The sequence below is a fragment of the Adiantum capillus-veneris genome, chromosome 30 (genome assembly GCF_014529385.1).
Source record: "Adiantum capillus-veneris isolate H3 chromosome 30, ASM1452938v2, whole genome shotgun sequence".
NCBI classification, from domain to species: Eukaryota; Viridiplantae; Streptophyta; class Polypodiopsida; order Polypodiales; family Pteridaceae; genus Adiantum; species Adiantum capillus-veneris.
In genome coordinates, this window is record NC_140960.1 from 50,710,982 (window position 1) to 50,738,931 (window position 27,950).

General features: G+C 47.9%; 1 protein-coding gene across 21 annotated transcripts in view; it reads left to right on the forward strand.

Moving 5' to 3' along the window:
* LOC147417935 (uncharacterized) overlaps positions 1-27,950 on the forward strand; it is a 260,362-nt gene that overhangs the window by 182,708 nt on the left and 49,704 nt on the right. For all 21 annotated transcript variants that reach the window (XM_086506524.1, XM_086506523.1, XM_086506516.1 and 18 more), the window contains 3 exons: positions 26,088-26,402; positions 26,692-27,559; positions 27,831-27,937. In XM_086506524.1, coding sequence (XP_086362650.1) covers positions 26,088-26,402; positions 26,692-27,559; positions 27,831-27,937 — 1,290 coding nt within the window. The remainder of the gene's footprint in view (positions 1-26,087; positions 26,403-26,691; positions 27,560-27,830; positions 27,938-27,950) is intronic.

Here is a 27,950-nt window from a genome sequence, read left to right on the forward strand (position 1 = left end):
TTCAGCAACTTGTTCAAAATGTCGCACCTTAAATGGTGCAAAGAATAGGCCGATCTCTATGCTTACGGACATTGATGGAGCCTTCCTGGCAGCAGTAGCTGACTTGCAACAGGTCAAAATTTCCGAGGAGCCCCAGGTTGTAGAAGCTAGGCCCACTGCGGAAGCAATCCTGAAGAACACCTTTCAGCAAGTATCTCTTTATGAGATGCTTCGGCTAGATGCAACTCTTAGAAGTGACACCCTCTCAATAATTCAAACTTTGTTCCCTGGTACAGGGCCTAGTGGCGGGCACCTACTTGTGCAGCCCCTGGAGTCCTACATGATTTCATATCCAGCTGCTCCCCTCACCGACTATAAAAGTCCACGTCTTACTGTATCTATTCTTGGGCAGTCATTCTCAGGCGTTATAGTGGATGGTGGGTCTGGAATCAATCTAATGCCTAAATTTACCATGTCAGCCTTATGTCTGCAGCCTACTCGCCCTGCTCCGTTCACTGTTACATTGGCAGACCAGAGGACAGTCTATCCTGTGGGCATAGTAGAGAAGGTGCCTTTGAAGGTACAAGACTTCACATTTAGCTTGGATTTTGTGGTGGTTAGTCTTCCTCAGGTGGAGGGAGGATTTCCCTTGCTGATTGGTAGACCATGGTTGCGGCATACTAAGGCACTTCATGATTGGGGAAACGACGCCATGTGGATACACACTCCTGGCTCCCAAATGCAACCAATCCGGCTTGAAGGAGGGATGGATCCAGTGGCTCAGCACAGCTCATTGACAGTACAGTCCAACCCCGACCCTGAGCAGCCCATCCCACCTGACGGGTCTGACGAGGACCTGCTACAGTGGTTGGAAGCTACCACTTCGATGCCATGCTACATGGTCTCTACTCAAAACTTACCTGTGCCGCTAGTAACACTCTCTCTTCAAAATCCTCAGGAGGACACTGATGTCCAAAGTCCTACAGCAGAAAGTACAGTAGTCGCAGAAGTAAGTGTGTCAGCCCCAAATTCTCATGCGTCGAATGACCCGTTGATGGAAGCCCTCGGTCTTGGGGAACCTATAACACATCACCGAAGGGGGAAGAAATCTCCTCTGCATGCACTAGGCAAAGATTTCCCCCTTCCTGGAGCATCTCCCAAGTCGGATCTCCTTCAAAAGCACTCTGTCATGTCGTCTGCATCTGAAGATTTACCCTTCGAGGAGCTCCCCCAGGGATGGCTACAAGAAGAGTATGCAGAGTTTCCAATCGATCAAACACCTGCACATGATGTCTTGAAGCTCCAAGAGGCAGCTCACCTCTCATCTTCAGTAGCACCCTCTCTAGCTGCAACCCCAGACCCGGTCAGAGAAGTCAACCTGGGAGATCCTGACAACCCTCAGCATGTACTATTAGCAGCTTGGTTATGGGAGCATCCCGCATTACTCAATCAGGTAGTCTCTTTCATACATTCTTTAAAGATGTTTTTGCTTGGTCCTACAAGGATTTAGAGGGGATTCCACCAGAATTGGGTGTCCACACTATACCTCTGATTGAAGGGGCTAAGCCTGTAAAAGAGGCCGAGCTTACAAGCTCAACCCAAAGTATGCTGAGGCGGTCAAGGCAGAGTTAGAAAAATGCAAGAAGCAGGGATCATAGTACCTGTGGAGCACTCTGAGTGGTTATCACCCATGGTGATAGCGCCTAAGAAGCAATTCAACAAAATCCGTGTGTGCGTCGATTACCGTGCTCTGAATAAGGTAAGTATCCAAGATGGTTTCCCAACACCTTTCACTGAGCGTGTGCTTGAAGATGTAGCAGGGCATGTATTGTACAGTTTCATGGATGGGTTTAGTGGATACAATCAGTTGGGCATCCATCCAGGTCATCAGCTGAAAACGGCCTTTGTGACTCCCTGGGGTATTTTTATCTACACTCGAATGTCTTTTGGGTTGAAAAATGCCTCACCTTCTTTCAATAGGGCGGTATATCTCATCTTTTGTCCTCTGCTCACGGATCATCTTCACATCTTCATGGACGATTTTTCGATCTTCTCAGGTGCTCAATGTTCAACCCCAGTGGAAAACCTAGAGGAACACCTCGCTCAGCTCTCTTCTGTCTTCCTCAGGTGTAGAGAGGCACGCCTAAAGCTAAATCCTAACAAATGTCATTTTTTGGTTACTGAAGGCACACTTCTAGGCCATGTGGTGTCTGCTAAAGGTTTAGCGCCTGACCCAGAGAAGATTGTGGCAATCTTAACGTTACCACCTCCCATCAACCCAATAGGGGTACAGAGCTTTGTAGGCCACATAGGGTATCATCGCAGGTTTATACGCATGTATGCACAGGTGGCTCAACCCCTGACCCGCCTAACCAGTGCTGCTGTCCCTTTCAATGGTCAAAGGCAGAGGCTGAAGCTTTTGCATACCTTAAAAAATGTCTCACTGAAGCACCTATCTTAGTAGCTCCCGATTGGTCTCTCACCTTTCATGTGCATACAGATGCCAGTCAACTGGTTGTGGGTGCGGTGCTGACTCAACCTAGTAAGGAGTATAACCTGGATCGCCCTGTTCACTATGCAAGTCTCCTACTCACCAAGGCAGAGTGCAACTATAGCACCACAAAAAGGGAAGGTTAAGCTATTGTGTATGCTCTGCAAAAATTTCGGCACTACTTATGAGGGGTCCACTTCACAGTTATTACTGATCACTATGCCCTGCGATATCTGCTCAACAAGACGCAGGTTGCAGGTAGAGTATGGCGATGGCTACTCTCATTTCAAGAGTTCGATTTCGAAGTGGTACTCAGGCCCGGCAAACATCATGTCCTTGCCGACCACCTATATCGGCGATCTACTGTTGGTGGTCGGATGATGGAGGAGGAGGTGGAGGAGGCTGATAGTAAGGTGGGTAAGGAGATGGAGGCCAAGTGTATGGTGAGGGGTAGTGGCCATGAGGAGGGTACATCGGGTATGGAGTAGCCACCCCATGAGCAGCAGGCTGCGTCATGTGAGACGGTTGACTGAGAGTAGGTGGAGCTGTTGGAAACCCAGGAAAAGACTGCGCAGGCTGCGAGGGTGGAACAGGTTGTTGGAATCCCGGGAAGCCGTAGAAGTGTTGAGGAAAGGATGGAGACTGGGAGGGGGAGGCCATAGAGGGACCCTGAAAGTGTGATGAGACCGATCCTGTTGGTTTAGACTCCATTTTGGTAGGATTTGCTTTCTCTGCTATTTGAGAATCCCCTGAATGTGCTTTGGAAACGTCCGTCTGTGTCGGTACCTGTGTTGCCATAGCAGGAACTTGCAACACATAGCAGGAACTTGCTGAGAAACCGGGGTTGTAGTTGTAGCTGTAGCTGTAGCTGTAGCTGGAACTGCCTGTGAAATGGCTACAGCTTGGTATTTTGCGCAAGAAGGACATAGTGTATGTACCACCGGAGAGAGTTCCTGAACTGCTGCGGTCATATCATTTGCCTCTTTTAACTGTTTTTGCTGAGTGTGGACAATATGTTTGAGGTCCACTACCTGTTGAGTTAAGATTTTTATGCGATCTTGAGTTGTAGCAATGAAATTGTCCCTATCCATCGCTCGTTGAAGATGCGTTTGCACTTCCCTTGTCATACCGTCATAGCAAGCGCGATGCATACCGTTGGTACCTTGCAATGAGAGGGCTGCATTGATAATCGTCGAAATGGCTCTTCTGTCTACCTCTAAAAGTCTATCGGCCTGAGGCGCAAAAGTATCATACATGTCATGCTTGTCAGATGTAGGCGCCCCAAAGCTAGATGCCCCTGCAGTATCCTTCGGTGCCCCAGCAGCAGTAAGAGTAGTACGTGGTGCTGGCGACACAACTGGAGGTTGTGTTTTAGTGACTGCAACACTACTCACAAGAGGTGGTGTGAAAGTGGAGGTGGCCACAGAAGTAGTAGACATACGCACTGCTGGTGTTGTAGTATGGACGTCCGAGATTTTGACCTGTGATTCTGAGAAAGGTAGTGTTGCCAGCTGCTCAGATGAATCTTTTTGTACCTTTGCCCTCTTGCGCAAGATGCCTTTCCCTTTGGCCATTTTGGAACGTTCTTGGCCATTTGGGGTCGGCATCTGTCTCTCGTTTTTTCCTTTTGGAGGAAAGCTGAGGTTTGGCTTCACCGGCTCTAGAAGCAGAGCAGCTTCGTCGTAAAGCCTGGCATGATTGCCATCTCAGGAAGCCGCAAATAACGCAAGGAGCACTGGTGCTACTTTATCAGGCCAAGTTTCTGAAAAAAGCAAAGAAGTTGGTCCCATCATGGCAAGGACCATATAAGGTGATGGAGATTGTACCCCACGGCGCTGTACAATTAGCCACTCTCGAAGGAGTTTCTCTGTCTTTAGTCAATGGATCTCGGATCAAATGCTATCATGCTTAAGAAGCCGCTCAAGGGTCTAACTGCGCGACAATCAAGTATTGAGCTTCGCCGACTCCTGAACCTTTAAATAGCCTCGGAATCACTATCTTCCGCATCTTGCTGTTCCGTTTTATCTTATCTCTTAGACCCTCTCCTTAGACAACTCTCCTTCTGCAGACTCTATTAAGCTCATAGGTTTGATTCTGGATTTGGATCAACTCTATCCTTCACTCTCTCTGTCTTCAATCCCTGTCGGTCTTGGACATAACCAAATCCCCTCAGTCCTCAATCTCGACACAGTACCTTTTCTCAACTTTTGCCTCTCAAGTGAATCACAGTTCTTTGATATGCATAAATGCCTTTGTATCATTGAGTGCGGTATTTATGAAAGTACTTCGCGTTTTATCTGCCACTGCTCATTCTTTCTCAGTACCTCGAAATTATCCATGCTTTCTATTAATCAAGTCTATGTATTGGTCGTCGCTAAATCTTTAAGATCTCTGGGATAGTTCCTACGTGTTAAAAGTCCCTCGTTATTTTTTCTACCCTCGACTTTGTCTATCCTGTCAACCCCCAGCCCTAATCCTAGCCCTAGTGCTTTCCCTATCCCCTCGCCCTAGGCCCTAGGCCCTAGGCCCTAGCCTTGACCTTACTCCCACCCTCGCCCTAGCCTTGGCCTGCTTCGCCCTTGACCTAACTTATCCCTCGCCCCTCGCCCTCACCCCCTATTTGCTCGCCCCTAGCCCCTCACCCCCTCACCCTCGCCCCCTCTCAACCACCCTCACCCCCTATTCCTTGCCCTAGCCCCTCGACCCTAGACCCGCACCCTCTCGCCCTCGCCCCCTAGCCCCTCTTCTCTCGCCCTAGCTCGCCCCTTATCCCTCGCCCCTAGACCCTCACCCTCTCTCCCTCGCCCCCTAGCCCCTCGCCCTCAACCCCTATTCCCTCGCCCCTAGCCCCTAGCCCCTCGCCGCTTGCCCTAGCCCCCCTCACCCTCTCGCCTTGTCCATCCCCTCGCCCCTAGCCCTAGCCCTAGCCCTCCCCTTCACCCTCTCGCCCTCGCCCCTAGCCCCTAGTCTCTCGTCCCTAGCCTCTAGCCCCTGGTCCCTAGACCTAGCCCTTCCTCCCCTCGCCCCTCACCCTTCGCCTTAAAAAAAAAAAAAAAAAAAAAACAAGCACGGCAGATCTGCGAAACGTAATTCGGGCGGTTTCTCACTTCTCAGCAAGGGCATATTTTACCTGCGAAAAGCAACAAAGAAGAGGAGAGAACGTTTTACATGCAAAAAGCCAACGCGAAAAGCAGAGAGCCTTTATTATAGCCTTGGTACTCTGTTCAGTCCGTCATCCAGTACCGAAGTGGGTCTCGCCCTTGCTCCTGCTACAGTGGGACTCATCAATCAGTATAGATTCTCAGGCACACTTGATAAAGATGGTTAGAACTCGCAATAAAGAAAAGCATCTCCAATCTGAGGAAGAGTCCTCGGCCTCTGGGGATAGCTCTGACAGTAAATCAGATTACACTCCTAGTTCAGAGAAGCTTTCAGAGGAAGAGTCGCCCCAGTCAGTCACTGCTGACAGGGTCACCACTCTCCAGGTGCCTCGCCCGTCTGGGGCCCTCTCCAAGGTACCTCTAATAATGATATATCATTTACAAGCTCCGAATCCAGCACTCAAGGATGTGTTCTCTCAGCAAACAGCAACTGATACACTTGGGTCTTCAAAATTTGGCTCAGACCGATTTGTCTGCCAAGCTATGTTCCCTCTTGCTAACTTTTCCAAAGCTGAATGATACTGCACTTACAGCGGAGGATATAGGACAGGCTATGGGAATATTGACTGTGCTGGCACCTCTGCCCGCAACAAAAACCTTCTCGAATCTCTCACCAGAAGAAACTGCAAATGCTTGTCAGGAACTTTTGCTGGACAGGCTATGGGAATATTGACTGTGCTGGCACCTCTGCCTGCAACAAAAACCTTCTCGAATCTCTCACCAGAAGAAACTGCAAATGCTTGTCAGGAACTTTTGCTGGACTCACATCCAGACTATCACAGGAGTTAGCAACTGTATTCAGTGTTACAGTATTATTTTTTACTGCGAGCACCTGAAAGAACAGGGGTTCCATCTTCTCCAGGTTCTCCAGCAATATGCGATGCTCTTTTTTGTCTCTACCATTGCCTGTCATACCCATTTCACAATTTGCTGTTTAAAGCGCTACAGGACAGGGCAAAGCATTTTCGGACTCAGCGTAAAGGCAAAGCGGAAAGGTTCAATTGCTATGCAGCACCTATTATGTATTGGGTAGTACAGATTATGCAGCAAAAGACAGATGCAAAAGCAGTTCTCACCCTTCAAGATGATCCAAAAGAGCAAGAACGTTCCAAAATGGCCAAAGGGAAAGGCATCTTGCGCAAGAGGGCAAAGGTACAAAAAGATTCATCTGAGCAGCTGGCAACACTACCTTTCTCAGAATCACAGGTCAAAATCTTGGACGTCCATACTACAACACCAGCAGTGCGTATGTCTACCACTTCTGTGGCCACCTCCACTTTCACACCACCTCTTGTGAGTAGTGTTGCAGTCACTAAAACACAACCTCCAGTTGTGTCGCCAGCACCACGTACTACTCTTACTGCTGCTGGGGCACCGAAGGATACTGCAGGGGCATCTAGCTTTGGGGCGCCTACATCTGACAAGCATGACATGTATGATACTTTTGCGCCTCAGGCCGATAGACTTTTAGAGGTAGACAGAAGAGCCATTTCGACGATTATCAATGCAGCCCTCTCATTGCAAGGTACCAACGGTATGCATCGCGCTTGCTATGACGGTATGACAAGGGAAGTGCAAACGCATCTTCAACGAGCGATGGATAGGGACAATTTCATTGCTACAACTCAAGATCGCATAAAAATCTTAACTCAACAGGTAGTGGACCTCAAACATATTGTCCACACTCAGCAAAAACAGTTAAAAGAGGCAAATGATATGACCGCAGCAGTTCAGGACCTCTCTCCGGTGGTACATACACTATGTCCTTCTTGCGCAAAATACCAAGTTGTAGCCATTTCACAGGCAGTTCCAGCTACAGCTACAGCTACAGCTACAACTACAACCCCGGTTTCTCAGCAAGTTCCTGCTATGTGTTGCAAGTTCCTGCTATGGCAACACAGGTACCGACACAGACGGACGTTTCCAAAGCACATTCAGGGGATTCTCAAATAGCAGAGAAAGCAAATCCTACCAAAATGGAGTCTAAACCAACAGGATCGGTCTCATCACACTTTCAGGGTCCCTCTATGGCCTCCCCCTCCCAGTCTCCATCCTTTCCTCAACACTTCTACGGCTTCCCGGGATTCCAACAACCTGTTCCACCCTCGCAGCCTGCGCAGTCTTTTCCTGGGTTTCCAACAGCTCCACCTACTCTCAGTCAACCGTCTCACATGACGCAGCCTGCTGCTCATGGGGTGGCTACTCCATACCCAATGTACCCTCCTCATGGCCACTACCCCTCACCATACACTTGGCCTCCATCTCCTTACCCACCTTACTATCAGCCTCCTCCACCTCCTCCTCCATTATCCGACCACCAACAGTAGATCGCCGATATTTCAGTTCTTCAGTTCCGCTCTCCGGGACGGGCAGCGGTCTTGTGGCGGGTAACTTGTAGCCTGCTACAGTGTCACTTTCACTTTCATATGACAGTAGTTTACAGTTGGGCTTTGGTTAGTTGGTCTTTGGTCTGGTGGGGTCACACTTGGGCAGAGACACGTGGCAGGGTGGTCTAGTGGACATCGTGGCCAGGTCACCATTGCCACCCAGTGGGGATAGACTTAGATGATGTTCTTTATGAGCCGTTGGTGGCTCTTGATGATTGTACATATGAGTAGTCGTTTTGGGCCAGTGGGATTATCTTCGTACGTAGTAGTCGTCTAGAGTGGGTCTTTACACAGAGCACGTCTGCACCATCCCGGCATATCTGAGCCTCGACACCCCCATTGTACCTGAGAGTCCTGGGCTGGAGCTGAGTGTGCTGCCACGCCAGAGTCTGTATCAGTCTTTGAGATAGTCGAGTCATATGTTCTGGTCTGCTGTTGTGTCTTTGCGAGCTCTTTTGACGTCTATTGTTTCCTTTCTGTTCATCTGTTTGAGGGAGATTCAGTCTGTTTGAGTGAGATTGTCACGCACATTGCACTGAGGACCACCCACTGTAGAGAGCACGACATGTTATCGAGCACGACACATTATCCGCGCTACAGCACTACAATCTGTGACTGTCTGTGAGTGATGTCCCCCAAAAGCACCTCCCTCTGAAGTCTAGCTCTAGTGTCTCGGCATTCCTCATCATACCAATTGTTCTGGGGCATGCTCCCCGAACTGCGTCTCTGCTCAGGCTGGGTATGTGGGTATGCGTCTGCTGCTGCATCATGTAGTGTCTGTGTCAGTATAGTAGAAAGCTCCTCCAAAGGTCGCCCTAGCTCCTCTATGCACAAGCGTATGTAGATCCCATCTATGTATACAGAGTCCGTCTCCCGCTTGAAGGTGTAGCGAGTAGGGTCTGCTGTCCGTAGCCCGTGTGCTACACTAAACTGAAAAGAGATGGTCAACGACACAAGAGCATGGTCCACTGCTACACTAACAGGTCTGGGTCCAATCGTGAGATCCTGGATACTGGAGATGAGGCTCGGCTGTGGCATGACATAATCCATTGTGCTGGCTTCATGTCTGTGTGGAAAGCATGTAAAACCCCCCGCAGCGGGAAATCTATGTAGGCCATTCAAGATGGCCAATCCATGTGCAGTCCCCATGTCTATCAAGTGTCGTCCATACTCACACTGTTCTCCATCCTGTGATAGTTTGGATAGGCCCGTCTCTGCAACATCTAACTCTCTCAGCCTCTCCTCTGAAGTATCATAAAATACTGTCTGATGATGGGCAGTCCTAGCATTGAAATCCCCTAGAATGATGATGTCACAATCTCTAGAGAACTCCCATATGTCATCTTTCAAAATAGAGAAGGGGAACTGTCCTCTGGGTGGTGCATAAAGTGACGTACTCGGGTGAAAGTAGTAAATAGCAATGTAAAGATATCTGCCTGTCTCTGCTCTCAATCTCACCCACATGTACCTAGCTTGCTCATCCTTGCGGGCTATATGTATCAATGGCTGCAACTCCTCCCTGAATAACACTGCCACTCCTCCTGAGCCCCGCCCTCTGTGCTCTGATCGTGTCTCCTATCTACAGGCTGTCTCCCATCTATATCCACTAATGTGTGGCATAGATTGCCCCGGGGCCTGATGTGTCTCAGAGAAGAAGACGATGTCTCTTCCCGTAAAACTATCGTCAAAAGCACCCACACCAAGGCGCATAGATCCATTACAATTCCAGGTGGCAACTTTGAGTGTGGTCCCATAGGTCTCGCACCGTCATGTGGAGCGCCGCTCTACAATCACCACCCAGCCATCTCTGTAGAAGGCCGTCTTTCCCTTCTCCGTTGCCGCTTGAATCTCTGGCATTACCTCCCTCATATGCGCAAGCTGTGTGAGAGTGAGGTCATCTCCAAGGAATATGCCCGTTTTCTTTAGTGTAGGGCACTTCTTCAAGAAGTCCTTCTTTGCCTCCATAGATGGGAAACGGATGATTAAAGCTCTCCCTTTTGAAGTCTCCCCATTGCCTTGTGTCTTCTTCCCTACCCTCCATGCCTTTGTATGAGTAGCCTCACTACCCATCATGCGGAGAAGTTCTTCGACTTCCCCTTCCACATCATCTCGGTCTTTTAGACCGGTTACTCTTATATGCAAGGCTCTAGTTTTCCTTCGTTGCTCTTCTTCTAGAGTCATGTTGATGATTGTAGGAGTGAGACGGATGTGGTTTCTTTCCCTTTCCCTTTCTTAGCGACTTCTATCCATTTCTCGGCCTCATCCGTCTTCTTCTGCGTCTCCGTGATCACGTCCATCCACGAAGACGTCTTTACTACCTTTTGTTTCTCCTCCTCTGTGATCATCCGTACCTACTCCTTGATGACCTTGATCTCCTCTATCACCGAGGGCTGGAATTCCCCTTCGTCCAGTCCACTTCCTACTCTATCCGCAAGCTCTCGCTTGAGGGCTGTGACCTCTTCTCTAAGTGCTTGTGAATCCGCCTTAAGTGCTTGTAGCTTTGCGTGCAAGTCCTCTTTCTCCTTTTTTCATTGCGTGCCTTCGTTGAGGAACATTTGAAGAAGGTTGGCCTTCTGTTTCCACCACCCCTCCATCTCTGCTTTCCATTCTTTCATCTCCCTTTCCATTATGTTATCCGCTTGTTTGTAAGCACAAAAGTTGCCTTCGTACATACTGGCGAAATGTTCATGGCCTCCACTGGCGAAGCGCTCATGGCCTCCATTGGCGATGAGGGTATAGCTCGACGCTCTGACTCGAGTCGAGGCGGAGAAGTAATCACCACAACCTGAATGCGGGTATATGCACTACCACAGCCCACTGCGGGACACTCAGTCTGCTTTGCCAAATATCCAGAGGCTCAGCCCCATTTTTGTTTATTCACGATACGCACCATGTGAGTATATTTGTTGTCCTCAATTATGCATACATAATATATCTGAAAATCTGTCTGCTGAGAGAGAGGCAATTCTGGAAATTCTATGCCTTCGAGAAAATTGCAGAACAAGTAACCTTGTAGCTGACGGGCTGTGTAGAGGGCTTCGCGGCAACAGCCAACGAATGTAGAAAGCAGGTGGAGTGCAGCCCTGGGTGAAAGAACAGGTCGCGGCAGCAACTTGCAGGTTTTGCTTTAGTGAGGAGTTCGCGCGCTGAGGTGAGTTCACACGCGGGTGATAGCAGCTCGCGTTGGTCACGAAAAAAGCTGACGGGCTTGCGCAGGTGTAACAACAGCAGCGCAGCACTGCAGAGTAGGGCAGTTCGGCAGCAGCAGGTGCAACTGCATTGGCTTCCTGAACATCTATGCGCCCCAATGTGGTAAGTGCACGTGCAGAGTTTTTGTCTCACATGTAGAGTCTCTGCCGCATGCAAAGCAATGGTGCTCTGGGGGTGAGTTCAACATGCTGGAGGACCTCTCTGACATGATTGGAGGTAGCCATGCTACTTTGCACGGAGCTGAGTTGGCAGATTGGGAGAGGCAATGTATGACTTTGAGGGTTTCAGATGTTTGGCAGGACTCTGGCTTTGTGAGGCCCCCACAAAGCTTGGCCTTCTCTCGCTCAGACCGCAGAGTGGGAGAAGTGAATCTATCTCGGATAGATCGCTTCTATGCCAATGACCACATCTCTGACTTGGGTGGGTCAGTCTGCATTTTGGCTGGGACATCTTTTTCGGACCATGCACTAGTGATCCTCGCTATGACAGATAGACAGAGGAGGGGGAGCATGATGCTACGCATCCCTGAGAGGATCTTGTTGGACTCAAAGCTCAGAGAGCAAGTGGTGGCTCTTTGGACAGAGGGCTTGGACACGTAGGACTCCCCTGCTGACAGAGTTGCCTCTGGACTTGCTCAACTTAGTCATTTCTTTCTCCAGGAGTCTACGGCCCGCCTGGCTTCAGCGAGGGAGGAGTAGTGTCTCGGACGGGGCGTCGCTTCCTTGGAGAGGATGCAGGAGCAACATCTAGACAATCCTTGGTTGGAGGAGCAGTTTTGCAGCAGGCTCTCCAGGAGCTTGCCAGCATAATGGAGAGGCGTTGTGAGTTTGCTTTCCATCGATAGGCATCTCAACGGACCCAGGTGAGTACAGAGTGACTGGGGCGTTCTTTGAGCCAGTGGGACCCCGTCATGCGCACACAAGTGTGAGCCAATTGAGAAGACCTGATGGGTCAGTTGCTTCAGAACCAGAGGATATGCGTGGAGTTGCTACTGGATTTTATTGTGACCTGCTGTCAATAGAGCCTCAGTCAGAGCGTCAGGATGCATGCAGAGAGCAGGTTTGGCCACAGATGCCTTGTCTTGTGACCGAGGAAATGCGACAGAGTCTTGAGCTGCCTCTTCATCTAGAGGAGCTTCATGTGGCCCTCAGATCCCCAAGGTAGTTGTCTTGGTGAGGATGGTTTGACTCCTAGTTTTTTCTTGGAGTACTGGGACTTGCTTTGCTTAGACCTTTGCAACGCTTTTTAGTACATCTTGCACACAGGAGAGATGCTTGATAACATGAGTGAGGGCTTGATCTGCCTCATTCCCAAGGAGGGTGGCTCCTTGGATGAGATTCTGCAGTGGCGACCCATCACCATCCTCAACTCAGCCTACAAAATTCTAGCCAAGGCTTTGAGCTTGAGGATAGCCACTTCTAGAGAGCATTATACATGGGACCCAGACAGGTTTTGTCAAGGAGCACAGTATCCTTGACAACATCTTCACTTTTTGGGAGGCGTCTGCCCTCGCGTGCCTCCGAGGTGAGGATCTGGTGATCTGGTGATACTTCTTCTCGATTTTGAGAAGGCCTACAACAGAGTTGACTAGGACTTCTTGGAGGGCACTCTACGCAGGATGGGCTTCTCAGATGCTTGGATCCTTCCTCTTTCTGTTCTATGCTAAGGCGATGAGCAGATTCTTGGTTTCACAGCAGGTTGGTTTACATGGCTTAGCGCTCCCTATTCAGGGCGACGAGCTACTTGATGCTGAGTTTGCAGATGACTCAGCTTTGCACTTGGAGGGCCAGAAGGCCAACCTGCACAGGTGTGAGCAAGCTCTAGAGACGTTTTGTTGTGCATCAAGCGCACTGATCAACTGGAGAAAGATAGTGGCTTTCTGGGTTGGTAGTGCTCCTTCGCCTGATTGGCTGCCAGGTGAGGGTTTTAGATGGATTCCCCCAGGATTGCAGTTCGCTACTTGGGTTGTCAGGTTGGCCTGGACTTGTCTCTTGAGCAGCAGATTTCTCCCCTCCTCGTGTCCATCAGGAGGAAGTTGCTACATTGGAGTTCGGTAGGAGCTCTTGAGACAGCCCCTTGTTTGGAACCCCCTTGGTCAGCATTCAGAGAGGCCGCTTGGTTGGTAGTAGGCCTCATGTTTCTTGGGGTCCCATGGCAGAGGGTCCAGCACACACTCTAGGTGATTGGCTTCAATTCTCAAGTTTGCCAGTGGAGTCAGAGAGCATCCAGCTGCAGGGCATGAGAGGGGTGCAAAACATGTGTCAGCACATCACAGAGGCAGTACCAGCTGGGTGGCTCACACCTCTAGAGATAGCAGCTCCCAGATGGATGGGGGTCTTCATGCAACTGGAGGTCCTCATCGCAGTTCGAGTTTGCTCAGAGACTGTGCCCTCCATGTTCTTTGAGATACAGGGTGAGGGTCAACTACATAGTCTTTGTAGAGGCTCCACAGGTTGCAGAGTGTTGTTTTCAGTGGATCTGAGTAGTGGGCATCTGCGGCGGCAAGACCTGTGTCATCGATCCTGACCCAGCTGCTCTTGAGACAGGCCATTGGAGGCTTGGGAGAGATGCCCACTGACATGAGTGGAGTGGGATCCTGGAGAGTGGGACCCTTTCTCCTCAACCGGCCATCTAGGGGTCCCTTTCTTTCAGTACATTGTTCGATTGGGACGTCACATACTAGCAGCACGGGGAGAGGCTTGTCTTGCTGCTGCAGCACCTCGTTCGCAGGAGGAGGGTCTCACAACCGAGTTCTTGTCAGCCTTTTGGGTGAGGTTGTGGGACGAGAGATAGCCGCGGCGAGTTACTTTGTTCTAGTGGAGAGCTGCACATAGAGCTACAGAGCTTACCCCACAGGAGTCGTGTAGTGAGAGAGAGGTGTGTTGGGAGCTCGTCTGTGGCTTGAGTATGGATCAGCTCCACTCAAAAATCTCAAACAGTCTCCGCTAGTGGCACAAGGCGAGCCTCAAAGATGTGGAGGCAGCGGGCCCGCCAAATGAACCAGAGTGTCAGGGGACAGTTTGAGAGACTTCAGGGCAGCTCCGACTGCATGCAGGAGCGCAGAGAGGAGCTCCTTCGACTCTGGAGCCCTGGGCCTTTCTTCACCATGGCCTAGGGTGAGCTCAGATGGCACTACCATCCACCTATGTGGCTTTTCCCTCCTCCCATCTCTTGATTTAGCCTTCATTGTACATATGCTGTTTTTTCATTGGGAGAGTCTCCCCTTATGGTTGATGTAGCCCTCTCTACTAGAGTTGGTTGTAGCCCTATGGGCAGTTTTATTAATCAATAGAAGGATCTTTTTCTCGGAAAAAAAAAAGGTGACCAGGGAGGTGAGGAAACTGGTTGAGGGAGTGGAGTAGATGCTTGGGAGGGTAGGGGTAGCAAGGATGGACTCTAGCAAGAAAAGTGTGTCGTGCTCTCATTTGTGGGTGCTCCTCAGTGCAATATGCGTGAAACCTCACTCCAGCAGAAAAGAAAACACCACATAGCAATGGAAGAAACAGCTCAAAGCACAACAACATACTCAGAATGCAATGGAACTCGACAAACTCATAGAACCATACAGATTCTAGTTGGCAGCACACTCAGCTCCAAGCCCTAGTGGGGGTGTCGAGGCCCCAACGTGGAGGGAGTGTGCAATTGTGTCATGTTGGATACAAGACCCAAAACTGTAGACGCTAGACCATAGAAAGTAGATGAAGCGTCCCCGACCACTAGAACCACTCACACATGTATACGGCTAGCAAAATATCCCAGTTCAGCTAAGTCTATCTCCAAACTGTGGTGGTAGTGATCTGGCCACGATGTCCACTAGATCACCACCAATATCAGTGCTACATGTCACTGCCCAGGCGCGAGTCTGACTAGTGTGAACTTCAGACCAACTGCAAGTAACTACCTGTCCTGTGCAAGCTACACTGTAGCCTTTCTACATGGAGGACTTCTACTCGGCACGAAAGGTTGACGCTTTCTGTGGTAGTACTTTAGAGGGCGCAATAATGGGCTTTGTCGATCTTTAGATTGCCTTGTATGTGTCATGGAGTAGCAACAAACCCACCCAAGCTTTGGGGGCGAAGACCCTTGAACTTGTTGGATAGTCTAGACCCACTAGACCAGACCCGACTAGACCAAGCTAGACTTGGCTAGACCACTCCGGCTAGATAGGGGCCGAGAGAGACTAGACGAGCTAGACTAAAGTGGACGAGGCGAAGATAGACTAGACCAAGCTGGATGAGGGCGAAGCTGGTCTAGACCAAGCTGGACCACCCCAACAGACTAGACCAGGCGAGGGCTGAACCAGCTAGCTCCTTAACCATATATGCTCAATGGAGTGGAGTCAAAATTCAGTTGAGGTCCCATGGGGCGTGCCAAACATTTGAGCACGTGTAGCAAGAAGAGCTCTCGATTGTGGGTGCTCCTCAGTGCAAGACGCATGAAACCTCACTCCAATAGAAAAAAAACACAACATAACAACGGAACAAACAACTCAAAGGCACAACAACAGACTAAGAACACAATGGAACTTGACGAACTCATGGAACGAGTACAAACTCTGACTCTGGCTGGCAACATACTCAGCTCCAAGCCTAGGACTCACAGGTACAATGGGGGTGTCGAGGCTCCAATGTGCAGGGAGAGTGTAGATGCACATGAAGAACATAAATACAAGACTCAAGAGGCTAGATCATAGAAAGTAGATGATGCATACAACGACTAGAACCAACTACACATATATACAATCATAAAGTGCCACCAATGTCTAGCAGAATATCCCAGTCCAGCTAACTCTATCTCCAAATTGTGCTGGTGATGATCTGGCCACGGTGTCCACTAGACCACCACCCGTGTCTCTGCCACGTGTTACTATCTAGGTGAGAGTCCGCCAAGTGTGAACCCAAGACCAACTATAACTATAACTGCCTATCGTGTGCAAGTGACACTATAGCCCTGCTACACATTCATCGACTCTGCATACTACCAGCAATTAAGGTTCTATCATCATTTTTAGCCCGGCTTGAGTTATCCCAGATATTCTTGAGTCAAGATTTCAGGGAGGCATGGGGACTATTCCAGAAGTAGCGAGCACCTACACCCATTTCATATGACAGAGGTTGAAAATATATGAAAAGGATAATAGGAAGACAAACGAGGTAAGAAACTGAAAAGAAAAAAACTATTGATTCCAAAGAAATCCATACTGATCTCACCTTTATCCTGCCATGCAGCTTCCCCTCCTATGAATTGTGGTCAAGCTGCCAACTTATCACAAACTCTCTTTCTTACGTCATGTCTTCTAGAATCTAGGAATCTCTCCATCAAGGTGCAACCTTTGAGCTTATGTAACAAAAGCTTAGTGGCGGGAGTTGCTGGGTAAAAAGGGTTGCTTCCAATTTTCTGAAGATTGGTTACAGAACAGGAAGACAAGTACTTGGTATGGAGGGGCTCCAAGCTTGAGGTGTTCCATATGCTATTGGCACCCTGGAAGGATCTAGAGAATTCTTTTAGACCTTAAGGGAATGATGTAGTCTTTTTTCAACTTCTTCATGGCCTTTTTGGGAGGTATTCTTGTAGTAGGGTTACAGTGTCACTTGCATGGGACAAGCAGTTAGTTGCAATTGGGCTTGAGTTCACACTAGGCGGACTCTCGCCTCTGGCATTGACATGTGGCAAGTGTTACGGATGGTGGTCCAGTGGACACCCTGGCCAGATCACCACCACCTCAATTCGGAGATAGGCTTAGCTGGATTGGGATAACTGGATTGGGATATTTGCCAGCAGTTGCTGGCTCTTAGGAGATACATATGGGTGGTTGGTTTCAGTCGTCGGTACGCATCATCGTCTCCTTTTGTGTGGTCCGTCATCTAGAGTCTATCATCAGAGTTTTACACAACACGTCTGCACCATCCCTGCACAATTGAGCCTCGACACCCCCACTGTACCTATGAGATCTGGGCTGGAGCTGAGTGTGCTGCCATGCCAGAGTCTGTATCGGTTTCTTTGAGTTTATCGATGTTCATGTTGTTCATGTTCAAGTTTTCCTGAGTTGTACTGTTGTTGAACTGTTGTTCTTTGTCTTGTGTTTTTGCATTTGTGGAGTGAGATATCACGCACATTGCACTGAGGAGCACCCACTATAGAGGGCACGACACATTATCTCCGCTACATGTGCTCTCATTTTTGGCGATCACGGTGGGACCTCAACTAAAGTCTCACTCCGTCGGAAGTCGAGTCGAGGAGCGACTGGTTTGGCCTTGCCTCAGCTTGGCTCCGTCTAGTTTTCCCTCGACCTGCTTAGTTTTCAACCTGCTTGTCTAGTCTCTCGTTCTTAGACCTGCTTGTCTATTCTCTCATCCTGGTCTAGTAGTCTCTAGGCTGGGTCTAGTCCTCTCTCGCCCAGGTCTAGCCAGAAAAGGCTAGGTCTAGTCTTCTCTCGTCCAGGTCTAGCCAGAGTCCTCTCTCGTCCAGGTATAACCAGGAGGTCTAGTCACTCGTCTTGGTCTAGTGGAGTCTGGACCAATGTGAGGTAAAGGTCTTCGTGTACAAGTGCTCAAAGCTTTGGTGGGTTTTTGGTTACTGCATGACACATACAAGGCAGTCAAAAGAGCGACAAAGTCCACTACTAAGTCCCTTGAAGTACTACCACAGGAAGCGTCAACCCTTCATGCCAAGCAGAAGTCCATAAGCCCCATTACCCCTACCTTCTCCCTCAACTAGTTCTACACCTCCCCAATCACCCCCATGAATAAACTTCTCACCCACTGTGTGACAACAAGCTTTAGTGCAACAAGCTCCTGCACAGACAACCATAGAAGAGCTCACAAGTGTCCTAGCTAAGGTGAGTATTAGGTTTCCGACTTTCGAAGGTCTCTCCACAGAAGATGCTGACGACCATGCCCAAAGGTTTGTTTCTCTCTGCAGAGGTCGTGGCCTCAACCGACAAGATACCTACTTAGTACTCTTCCCATCTACCTTGGATGGATTAGCAGACAAGTGGTACAGTCAGTTTGCAGAGAACCACTTTACTACTTGGGCTACATTAAGACAACAATTTTGTGAAGCTTTCAAGCGAGGCGATTTCTAAGAAAAGGTTCCTGATGAGTTGGCCAACCTGCTGCTTCAGCCCAAAGAGACTTTTGTAGAACTCATGACCCGAACAAAGTCTTTGGTCGCCAAGCTTCCTCAGCCACCAGGTGAGTTTATGGTCAAGAAATGGGTAGAGAAGGCTCTTTCAAAGACTTCTCAGCAAAAACTCAAGGAGAATCTCCGACTTGACGCCACCCTCGAGGAGTTCGTTGCAGTTGCGACGACTAGGATAGAGGGGGCAAGGAAGCTGTTCACCGACTCCCCTCAGGTAGAGACCCCCTCGGTGTTGTTGGAAAGTCCTTCTGATCCTTTAACTTCTTTACGCAGGGAATTGGAAGCCCTAAAGTTACAACGAGCTCTTCAAGAGGAGAGGTCCTTCTCTCTTAGAGAGGAGAAGCCTCCACATCACAAAGCTTTGGAACAGATCAAGCGCGAGCTAGAAGAGCTTAAGTCTCAGTAGGAGACTAAGGCTATGGTTTTGTGTAGCTCATGCCGCTCTCCAGGGCAGCTCCACATGAATGCCCCTTTCGGGTTTACTGCCACTTCTCTGAAAAGTCTGGACACGAGGACAAGGATTGCCATTATCTCAAGGGATTGCGACAAATATAGCAAAGTCTTGGTCCTACTCTTCAACAAGGGCCACCACTTGCATCCAATATGGTTTCCCCCTATGGCCATCCAAACCACATGCCACCTTTGCTCACAGCCCCTCCTATGCAAGGTATGCAGAGCACTTTTCCCTCTCAGAGCTTTTATCATACTCATGCTCCCTCATCACCTCAAAGATTCTATGCCTCCACCTCCAACTTTGTGATCGAGGAGCAAGGACCGCCCCACCCTTCCTCTCGCCCAGTGAATCGGTCCATTTTGTGCTACAGATGTGGGGAATATGGACATTACCAAAGAAAATGCCCCTTGCGAGAAGGGTCCCCTTCCTGCCGTCATTGCCTTGAAACGAAGGATCACTACAGTAAGGATTGCCCTAAAATTTGTGCATCCACGACTTCGAACCCAAGTCAAAGCCAAAATGAGTTTACCTTTCCCAAGCTCAATTTGATAGCAGTTAGCTCCATTCCTGAGCCGCCCTCTTCTGCCCATGTGGTTACCCCTCAAGATAAGCCGCAGTTGGTAGAGGAGCTAGCGGGCATTCTCACTCGGGCCCAAAGAGCCGCTCTCGGTCTTAGCCTTCCAGCACGTTCAACTCCCCCACACATTCTCACAACAGTGGATACCATGCCTTGAGCTGTTGACAAGCCATCACCCAGTCACAAGCAAGAATCCAAATCTTTGCTCTCCGATATTTATGAAGCCTTCTTGGAAGCCGTTTCCGATCTACAGAAGATCAAGGTACCAGAGAAACCATTGGTAGAAAAAGAAAAGCTTACGGCAGAGACAATCTTGAAGAACACCTTCCAACAAGTGTCCCTCTATGACATGCTGCGGCTAGATGCGAGTTTTAGAAGTGACACCCTTGCTATTGTTCAGTCACTTTACTTGGAGCAAGTCCTAGTGGCGGGCACCTCCTAGTGCGACCATCAGAGTCCTATATGATATCCCATCCCGCTGCTCCCCTCACTGATTATAGAAGCCCTCGTCTCACCGTGTCCGTCTTGGGGAGGCAATTCTCATGAGTGATAGTGGATGGTGGATCTGGCATCAACCTGATGCCCGAGTTCACTATGTTAGCTCTAGGTCTACAGCCTACTCGCCCTGCTCCCTTCACAGTTACATTGGCCAACCAACGGACAGTCTACCCAATGGGCATAGTGGACATGTGGCTCTGCATGTACAAGAATTTACTTTTAACTTGGATTTTGTTGTGGTTCGTCTTCCCCAGGTTGAGGGCGAATTTCCCTTGCTCATCGGTAGACCATGGCTGTGACACACTAAAGCACTTCATGATTGGGGAAACGAGGCTATGTGGATAAATACTCCTCGCCCCCCGATGCAACCCATTCACCTAGAAGGAGGCATTGATCCCATCGTGCAACATAGTTCTTTGTCCCTAGTAACCAACCCTGAATTGGAACAGCCTACTCCACCTGACGGGTCAGACGAGGATCTGTTGGAGTCGTTCGACGCTACCAAATCTATGCCTTGTTATGGAGTCTCTATTCACTCTTTGCTTGAAGGTACACCGTCTTCCAATGTTTCCACAGAAACTAAACCTAATGAGCCACCTGAGCCAACTCAAAGGTTGAAGGTCACAAAAGCTACTCCCCATGCGCCCTTGGTGGAAGCCTTTGGATTTGGTGAGCCTACAAGAATCATAGAAGCGGGTAGAAATCTCCTCTACAGGAGTTCACCCCCCCTCAAACATCAGCCCCATTGGTGTCTGCTTCTCCGACCAGGACAAAGCTCTCCTCTGTGTCTAGCGAACTCCCTTCGAAGAGCTCCCTCAAGACGGGATACAACACAAAAAATAATGTATATTTCAAGCTTGATGAATTTCATGCTCATGATATTTGTCTGCTCATGGACATTCCCAGCCATACCCCTCTACCCTCGCCCCTTCACCCCTCACTACCCCTCTCCTCCTCGTCCCTACCACCCCCTCCTCCGTCACTACCCCCTAGACCCTATACCCTTCTCGTCCTACCACCCTCAGACCCTCTCGCCCCTATCTACCCCCTATCCCCTCGCCTCTAACCTCCCTCTACTCGCCCCTACCCACCCCCTCACACCCTCTTGCCCCTATCTACCGCCTATCCATTCGCCCCTACCCACCCCCTCACACCCTCTCTTCCCTATCTACCCCTATCCCCCCGCCGCTACCCATCCCCTCCCTTGCCCTCGCCCCTACCCTCCACCTACTCGCCCCTACTTACCCCCTCCCCTGCCCTCACCCCTACTCTCTCCCTACTCGCCCCTACCCACCCCTTCACACCCTCTCGCCCCTATTTACCCCCTATCCCCTCGCCCCTACCCACCCCCTCTCTTGCCCTCGCCCCTACCCTCCCCCTACGCGCCCCTACCCACCCCCTCTCTTGATCTCGCCCCTACCTACTCCTTTCTCCCCCTCTCGCCCCTATCTACCCCCCCTCGCTCCTACCCACCCCCCTCGCCCCCATCTAGTCCCCCCTTGCCCCTACCCACCCAATCTCCCCCTCTCGCTCCTACCCAGTACTTTCCCCCCCTCACCCCTATCTAGCTCCCCCTCGCACCTACCCACCCAGCCTTCTCTTCTCACCCCTATATAACCCAACCTCTCACCCCTCCCCTACCTACCCCTTGCCCTCCAGAGTGAAATCCATGTATACAGGGCAGCCCAGAGTGAATTTTCTGCGAGAATCAGCGATAAGCACGCATTGTTTAGTCTTCCGTTTCTACTTTCTGGTCAGCTTACCTCATTGAGCCGGAGTCATTACTTCTTCAGCACATCTTTCAAATATCGGCATTGCTTCATTGGTACTTCCTCCTAGGAACTCAAAATCTTCTCCAAACATCACCTTCTTCAATCTAAGTGTACTACGCTTTTCTTGTGTTTCACGGTTCTCTCTAGTTTGTAGTTTTCTTTGTTTGTACCGAGACTTGGTACTAGACTCACCATTGTAATCAGTTTGGTCTCATAGGTCATTTTGGCCTTTTGTAGACGTCAATATATCATTTCATTTCATTTCTATCTAACTGTTCTATCTCACCATCTCACCGGGACGGTGACTGGTCTTGTGGCGGGCAACCTGTAGCAGGGCTACAGTGTCACTGTCATGGGACAATCAATTAGTTGCAGTTGGGCTTGAGTTCACACTGGGCGGACTCTTGCCTGTTGCTGGCAGTGACACGTGGCAAGTGTTACGGATGGTGGTCCTGTGGACACCGTGGCCAGATCACCACCACCTCAGTTAGGAGATAGGCTTAGCTGAATTGGGTGGCTCTTAGGAGATACATATGAGTGGTTGGTTTCAGTCGTTGGTATGCATCATCATCTCCTTTTGTGTGGTCCGTTGTCGTGCCGTGGCACGTACATTGTGTGAAATAAAAACATTCACCTCACTCTTGACACTCCTCAATGTATGCAAATAAAAGCAATCATGTACATATTGTGATATATGTTGAAGCGTCTACTGCGGTCATTATCATGTACATACCTAGACTATGCATGTGAGAGACCTGTCATTGTGACAGTGGACACGAGTCCTACAGGGATAGGATGGACAGTAGGGCAAGATGATGATGAAGGAAAAAGGTATGTGGTGAGATTTGGAGACAAGATTTTGAGTTCTCACCAACGCGATTATACACAAGTAAAAAGGGAACTATGGGGGGTGGTTACAACATTGAGGTGTGACAAGGAGTACTTGATAGGGGCATCAGTGGTTGTGGAAACTGATTGTTTGCCTCTTCTTGGAATGATCACAAACTGTTCGACTCCTGATATTGCAATGCTGCGATGGATAGCCTACATAAAGTCCTTGAATCCTGAGTTCAAGCATATTGCAGGAAAAGACAATCCAATGGTAGATATGCTATCTAGGGCAAGGTATGAAGATGAATAGGACATGATTATTGAGGGAGATGATGTAGGCACAAAGTTTTACACCATTGATCATGCAAAGAGTAGTCATGCATGTTTTGTGTCTTCACTTGAGTCCTTTTTAGAGGAACTATATGAGGATGAATGGCTTTTGATAGGTCGCTACTTAAGTACTTTGCAGAAGCAGGATGATTGGACTGAGCAGGAATTTAAGAGGATAAGAAGAAAAGCATATGGATACTTCTTGAGGGATGGCTACTTATGGAAGCATCCTAAAAGAAGAGATGGAACACCATTGCGCGTAGTATGCGATAAGGTTACTCAGCAACAAATCATCAAGGAGTTCCATGAAAGTTTATGGACAGGACATCGAGGTGTATGGGCAACATTTGCCAAGGTAAAAGAAAGGTATTGGTGGAAAGGGATATATAAGGATGTGACTGAGTTTGTGGAGTCTTGTGTGACATGCCAAATGTATTCAAATGTACGGCATCGTGATGGACTACATCCTACTTATCCATTAGCCATGCATTACAAATGGGTTGTGGACCTGGTTACAATGCCTTTGGGACTTTGGCAAATGAGGTATTTGGTGCTTGCAACAGAAGATTTGTCTAATCAAGTTGAAGGGCGTGCATTGAGGACAAAGAGTACACAAGCTGTATGTAAATTTCTTCTTGAAGATGTGATCTGTCGCTATGGGTGTGTGGGAAAGATAACTGCAGATAGAGGAGAATTGGATGCTGATGAAGCAAGGAAATTCTTCTCTAGAATGGGCATCAAACTAGCTTTAACTTGTGCTTATAACCCAGAGGGAAATGGAAAAAGTGAAAGAGGCCATCCTCCAATAATCAAAGCTTTAGCTAAGACTTGTGAAGATAAGGTTGGAGAGTGGCCAAGGTTACTGCCATTTGCATTGTGGGCTGACCGTACAACACATAGTTCAGTCACTGGCTATATGCCTGTTGAATTGATGTATGGTCAAAAACCTGTGATGCCAATTGAAGATGTAGTTCTTACATGGAATGTATTGCCATGGGAAGATGGAATGAGTAGAGAAGCCTTCTTGCATTGCGCATATGACAATTGGAAAGAAGGCCTAAAGACATTGAGCTCGCAAAAGCTTGACTAAAAAATGCAAGGTTGAAAAACAAAGACAGATTTGACAAGATGCATAGGCTCAAACTAAAAGACATTGAAGAAGGTGATTGGGTGTTGGTGTATGATAGTAGCCTTGAAAACCAGCACTCTACAATAAGAAGCTTGCAAAGAGATGGTTTGGTCCTTATGTTGTTAAACATGTGCATGGAAATGCAACTTACACCTTGCGTGAACTGGATGGGACAGAACTGAAAATTCCCATTGCGGGAAAAAGAATTAAATTATTCAAAAGGAGAGGGGATGCTGATCCATTTGATACACAACCAAGTGAAGAGGATGATGAAGCCAACTATATGCAAACTGAGGATGAAAGGGAGAATATGGCATCTGACCATGAGTTTTAATGCTCTACAAATGTTGTTGTGGCACATACCGGAGGATGTGCAGGTTCAGAGGGGGTGGATGTTGTGCCATGGCACGTCCATAGTGTGAAATAAAAACATTCACCTCATTCTTGACACTTCTCGATGTATGCAAATAAAAGCAATCATGTATATATTGTGATATATGTTGAAGCGTCTACTGCGGTCATTATCATGTACATACCTATTCGGGGAGTCGTGGCCCTGGATGTGGCGCATTTGCATGATTTTCCACTTGATAAGATGCTTAATTTGGTTTTATAATGTATATATTCCAAGTGTTTCATGGTGGCACACTCATCTCGCCTATAACGATTGATACGTGCAAAAACTGTCAAAAATAGCAGCTAACAGGCGCCGTTGCAGAATTGCATGGAAAGTGACCCAAAATGGTATATTGATGGAAAATGATGCTTATCTATGCTTTTTATGCTTATGCGAGTGATCCCACAAATTTAGGGATTTTTCTGACTCCGTTTGGGATTTTTCGCATTAAAAATGGCATTTTTTTGGTTCAAAAATGAGCTGAAAATGACCTAGTTTTGGTCCAAAGTGACAAAATGGCCCAAAAATTGACACATCAGCTGAAAATGCCGTGGGTAAGAGAGAGAGTGCTTTTTTTTACAGAAAAAACCTGCAATTTATCACTACTGTGTAATAGCTTCCATGGTTGCCCATTCTATGTGTGCTGCAGTCCCACCTCTTTGCAATCTTGTATCTGAGCTTATGAAGGAGTGAATTAGGGTTTCCCCTTATCAAAATGGTGTTTGGGCTTCACTTAAAAAGCTCATAAATCTCTGCAAAATCAGAACATGGTCGTCGTGAAGGTGGAAGCTCGAGCATTCCTTTCAATTGTTTGATGTTACGACTATGTAATTGGGGGCGAAGCTACATGATACTATGAAAGAGGTTTGGGTTTTGATTAAGAATTGTGCTTGTATGAGAATTGAGGTTTCATGGCTGAAACTTTAGTGTTTTTTAAATGATCTTGTAAAGTAAAATTGAATGTGATTTGGTGATCCTCTCATCATAATCTCGACTACAAAAACAAGCAGACTCCAAGCACGATAGAAAAGAGGGTTTGTGACTTTGCTATCACGAACGCTCTTAGATTGTTTGTCACCCTTAGAAAGAGGGTTGGTGATTCTCCACAAACGCTTTTTCACAAAGTGTTTGTGACTCTCATCACGAACTCTCACAGCCAGAGGTTTTGCACCTTCCCAGCTAGACCGCACACTTTCCGACACCGTCATCTAGAGTCTATCATCAGAGTTGTACACAACACGTTTGCACCATCCCTGCACAGTTGAGCCTCGACACCCCCACTGTACCTATGAGATCTGGGCTGGAGCTGAGTGTGCTGCCATGCCAGAGTCTGTATCGGTTTCTTTGAGTTTGTCAATGTTCATGCTGTTCATGTTCAGGTTTTGTTGAGTTGTACTGTTGTTGCTTTGTTGTCCTTGTCTTGTGTGTTTGCGTTTGTGGAGTGAGATATCACGCACATTGCAGTGAGAAGCACCCACTATAGAGGGCACGACACATTATCTCCGCTACAATTCTTTTAGTATTGAAAGATCATCTTTTGGGGCCTTATGAGTGGGCTTTCAGAGGGGCTTTACTTGACATCCATTAAGCACATCTCCACATAGAAGCTGATATTGAATTTTACTTAGGTTTTGTCATGGCCTTTGAATCTCCTCAAGTGTGTAAAGCTTCATAACAGAGAAAGAAACACAATTTTTGGTTTTTTTTTCATTTTATTTCTGTTGTACGCAGATATTCCAACTATATGAAATGATCCTGGTGAGACATGGGCTCATGCTTGTAGGGTATTCTTATGGGGCTAAAACAGAAGCTTACAGGGTTCTGGCTGCAGCTCTTACTGATCTTTGTAATTCTGGTAAAATGGAGAATGTCACCAAGTGCTTCATCCTCAATCCAAAGTCTGTATATATTGGGCAATTATATGGGCAGTTTGATCCCATATCTCATGAGTGGACTGATGGTGTTCTTGCCAAAAGCTTTAGAACTGCTGCTGTGGAAGCAACACCTGATCGCAAGTGGATAATCTTTGATGGTCCTGTAGATGCCGTAAGATATACTGTTCACATTCATGTCTTTCGTTTTTGTCTATATGTTGAGATGTTTTATCCTTTTGAAGTCTTTTAACTCTTCGCTTGTAAGAGGAAGCAGCAGCTTTGTGCCTCCATCTCCATTATGTGCTATCTTGGTTGTGTGTGTGTGAAAGGTCAGTGTTTAGTCAGTAGCATGAATAATGGGATCGATCCATCAATCCTGGGTGTCTGCTATAAGTCTAAATTTTCAAAGAGGAATTTGGGAATTCCTGGGATTTATGCAGGTTTAATATGTGTCACTGCAGGTATGGATAGAGAACATGAACACTGTCCTGGACGACAACAAGAAGTTGTGTTTAATGAGTGGAGAAATTATTCAGATGACATCCTCCATGAATCTTATATTTGAGGTGCAAGATCTTGCAGTTGCCTCACCTGCCACAGTCAGTAGATGTGGTATGGTGTACACAGAACCAAGCCAACTTGGTTGGCCACCTTTGAAGGTATCCTGGATGGCAAAACTGCCTGAGAAGTTTCCAAGCCTTGTTGAAAGTTCAGCTGTAGTGGAAGCATTACTCAACTGGTTGGTTGAGCCTTGCATCCAGTTTGTGAAAAAGTATTGCAAGGAGCTTGTTCCCACTTCTAGTATCAACCTGGTACAGAGCCTATTGAATATGTTTGAAAGCTTGCTGGATGAATTTAAACCACCTGTTACTAGTTCAAGAACAACTGTTGTTGATTTCACTCCCTTGCCACATGGGAAGGACCTGGAAATCTGGATACATTGTCTCTTTACACTCTCTTTGGTTTGGTCAGTCGGAGGGATTCTTGATGCTGAAAGCAAGGATAAGTTTGATAAGTTTTTTCGTAAACTTCTTGCCCAAGAGGATGATCTTGGGTATCAGCTGAGTGCTGGCCTTAGAATACAGAAGCCTGACTTTCCATTTGCCTTACCTTTTCCCATTACCGGTACTATATATAATTATGTTTTTGTAAAGGCAGAAACCTGCTGGAAAGACTGGATGGAAACCACTGATAAAAGACCTCCGCCCGTGGATGTTGAGTTCAATGACATTATTGTGACAACTGTTGACACTGCACGATACTCTTACTTGTTGCACCTCCTAGTGACCCATCAAAAACATGTGATGCTAGTGGGTCCCACTGGAACAGGTATGGTTTGAACAGCTGTTCAAATTTAAACATGGAAAGTCTGAATTTTTGGTTTTCGATTCATGCTTGAAGCATCACTGCATGTAAAAATTCTTTGATAATGGAGTATATTATTTTGAATGTTTGCTATTTATTATGCGCAAACAGTAGCAAACTCCTGACTGATCTTGTAATGGCCAAGTGGGATTATGAACAAACAAAACTTTGTTCAAAAATTACCATCAAGCTAGAATACCTAGCAAAACACATGCGCTGGCTGCCTTTCTTTTAGGAAAAACTGCATACATAAAGCGGGAGTTGACGGAGACTCTTGATAGAAACCTGTACCGAAACATTATGATGACTTTCTCAGCACAGACAAATGCAAATGTAGCTCAGGTAAATAGCCTCC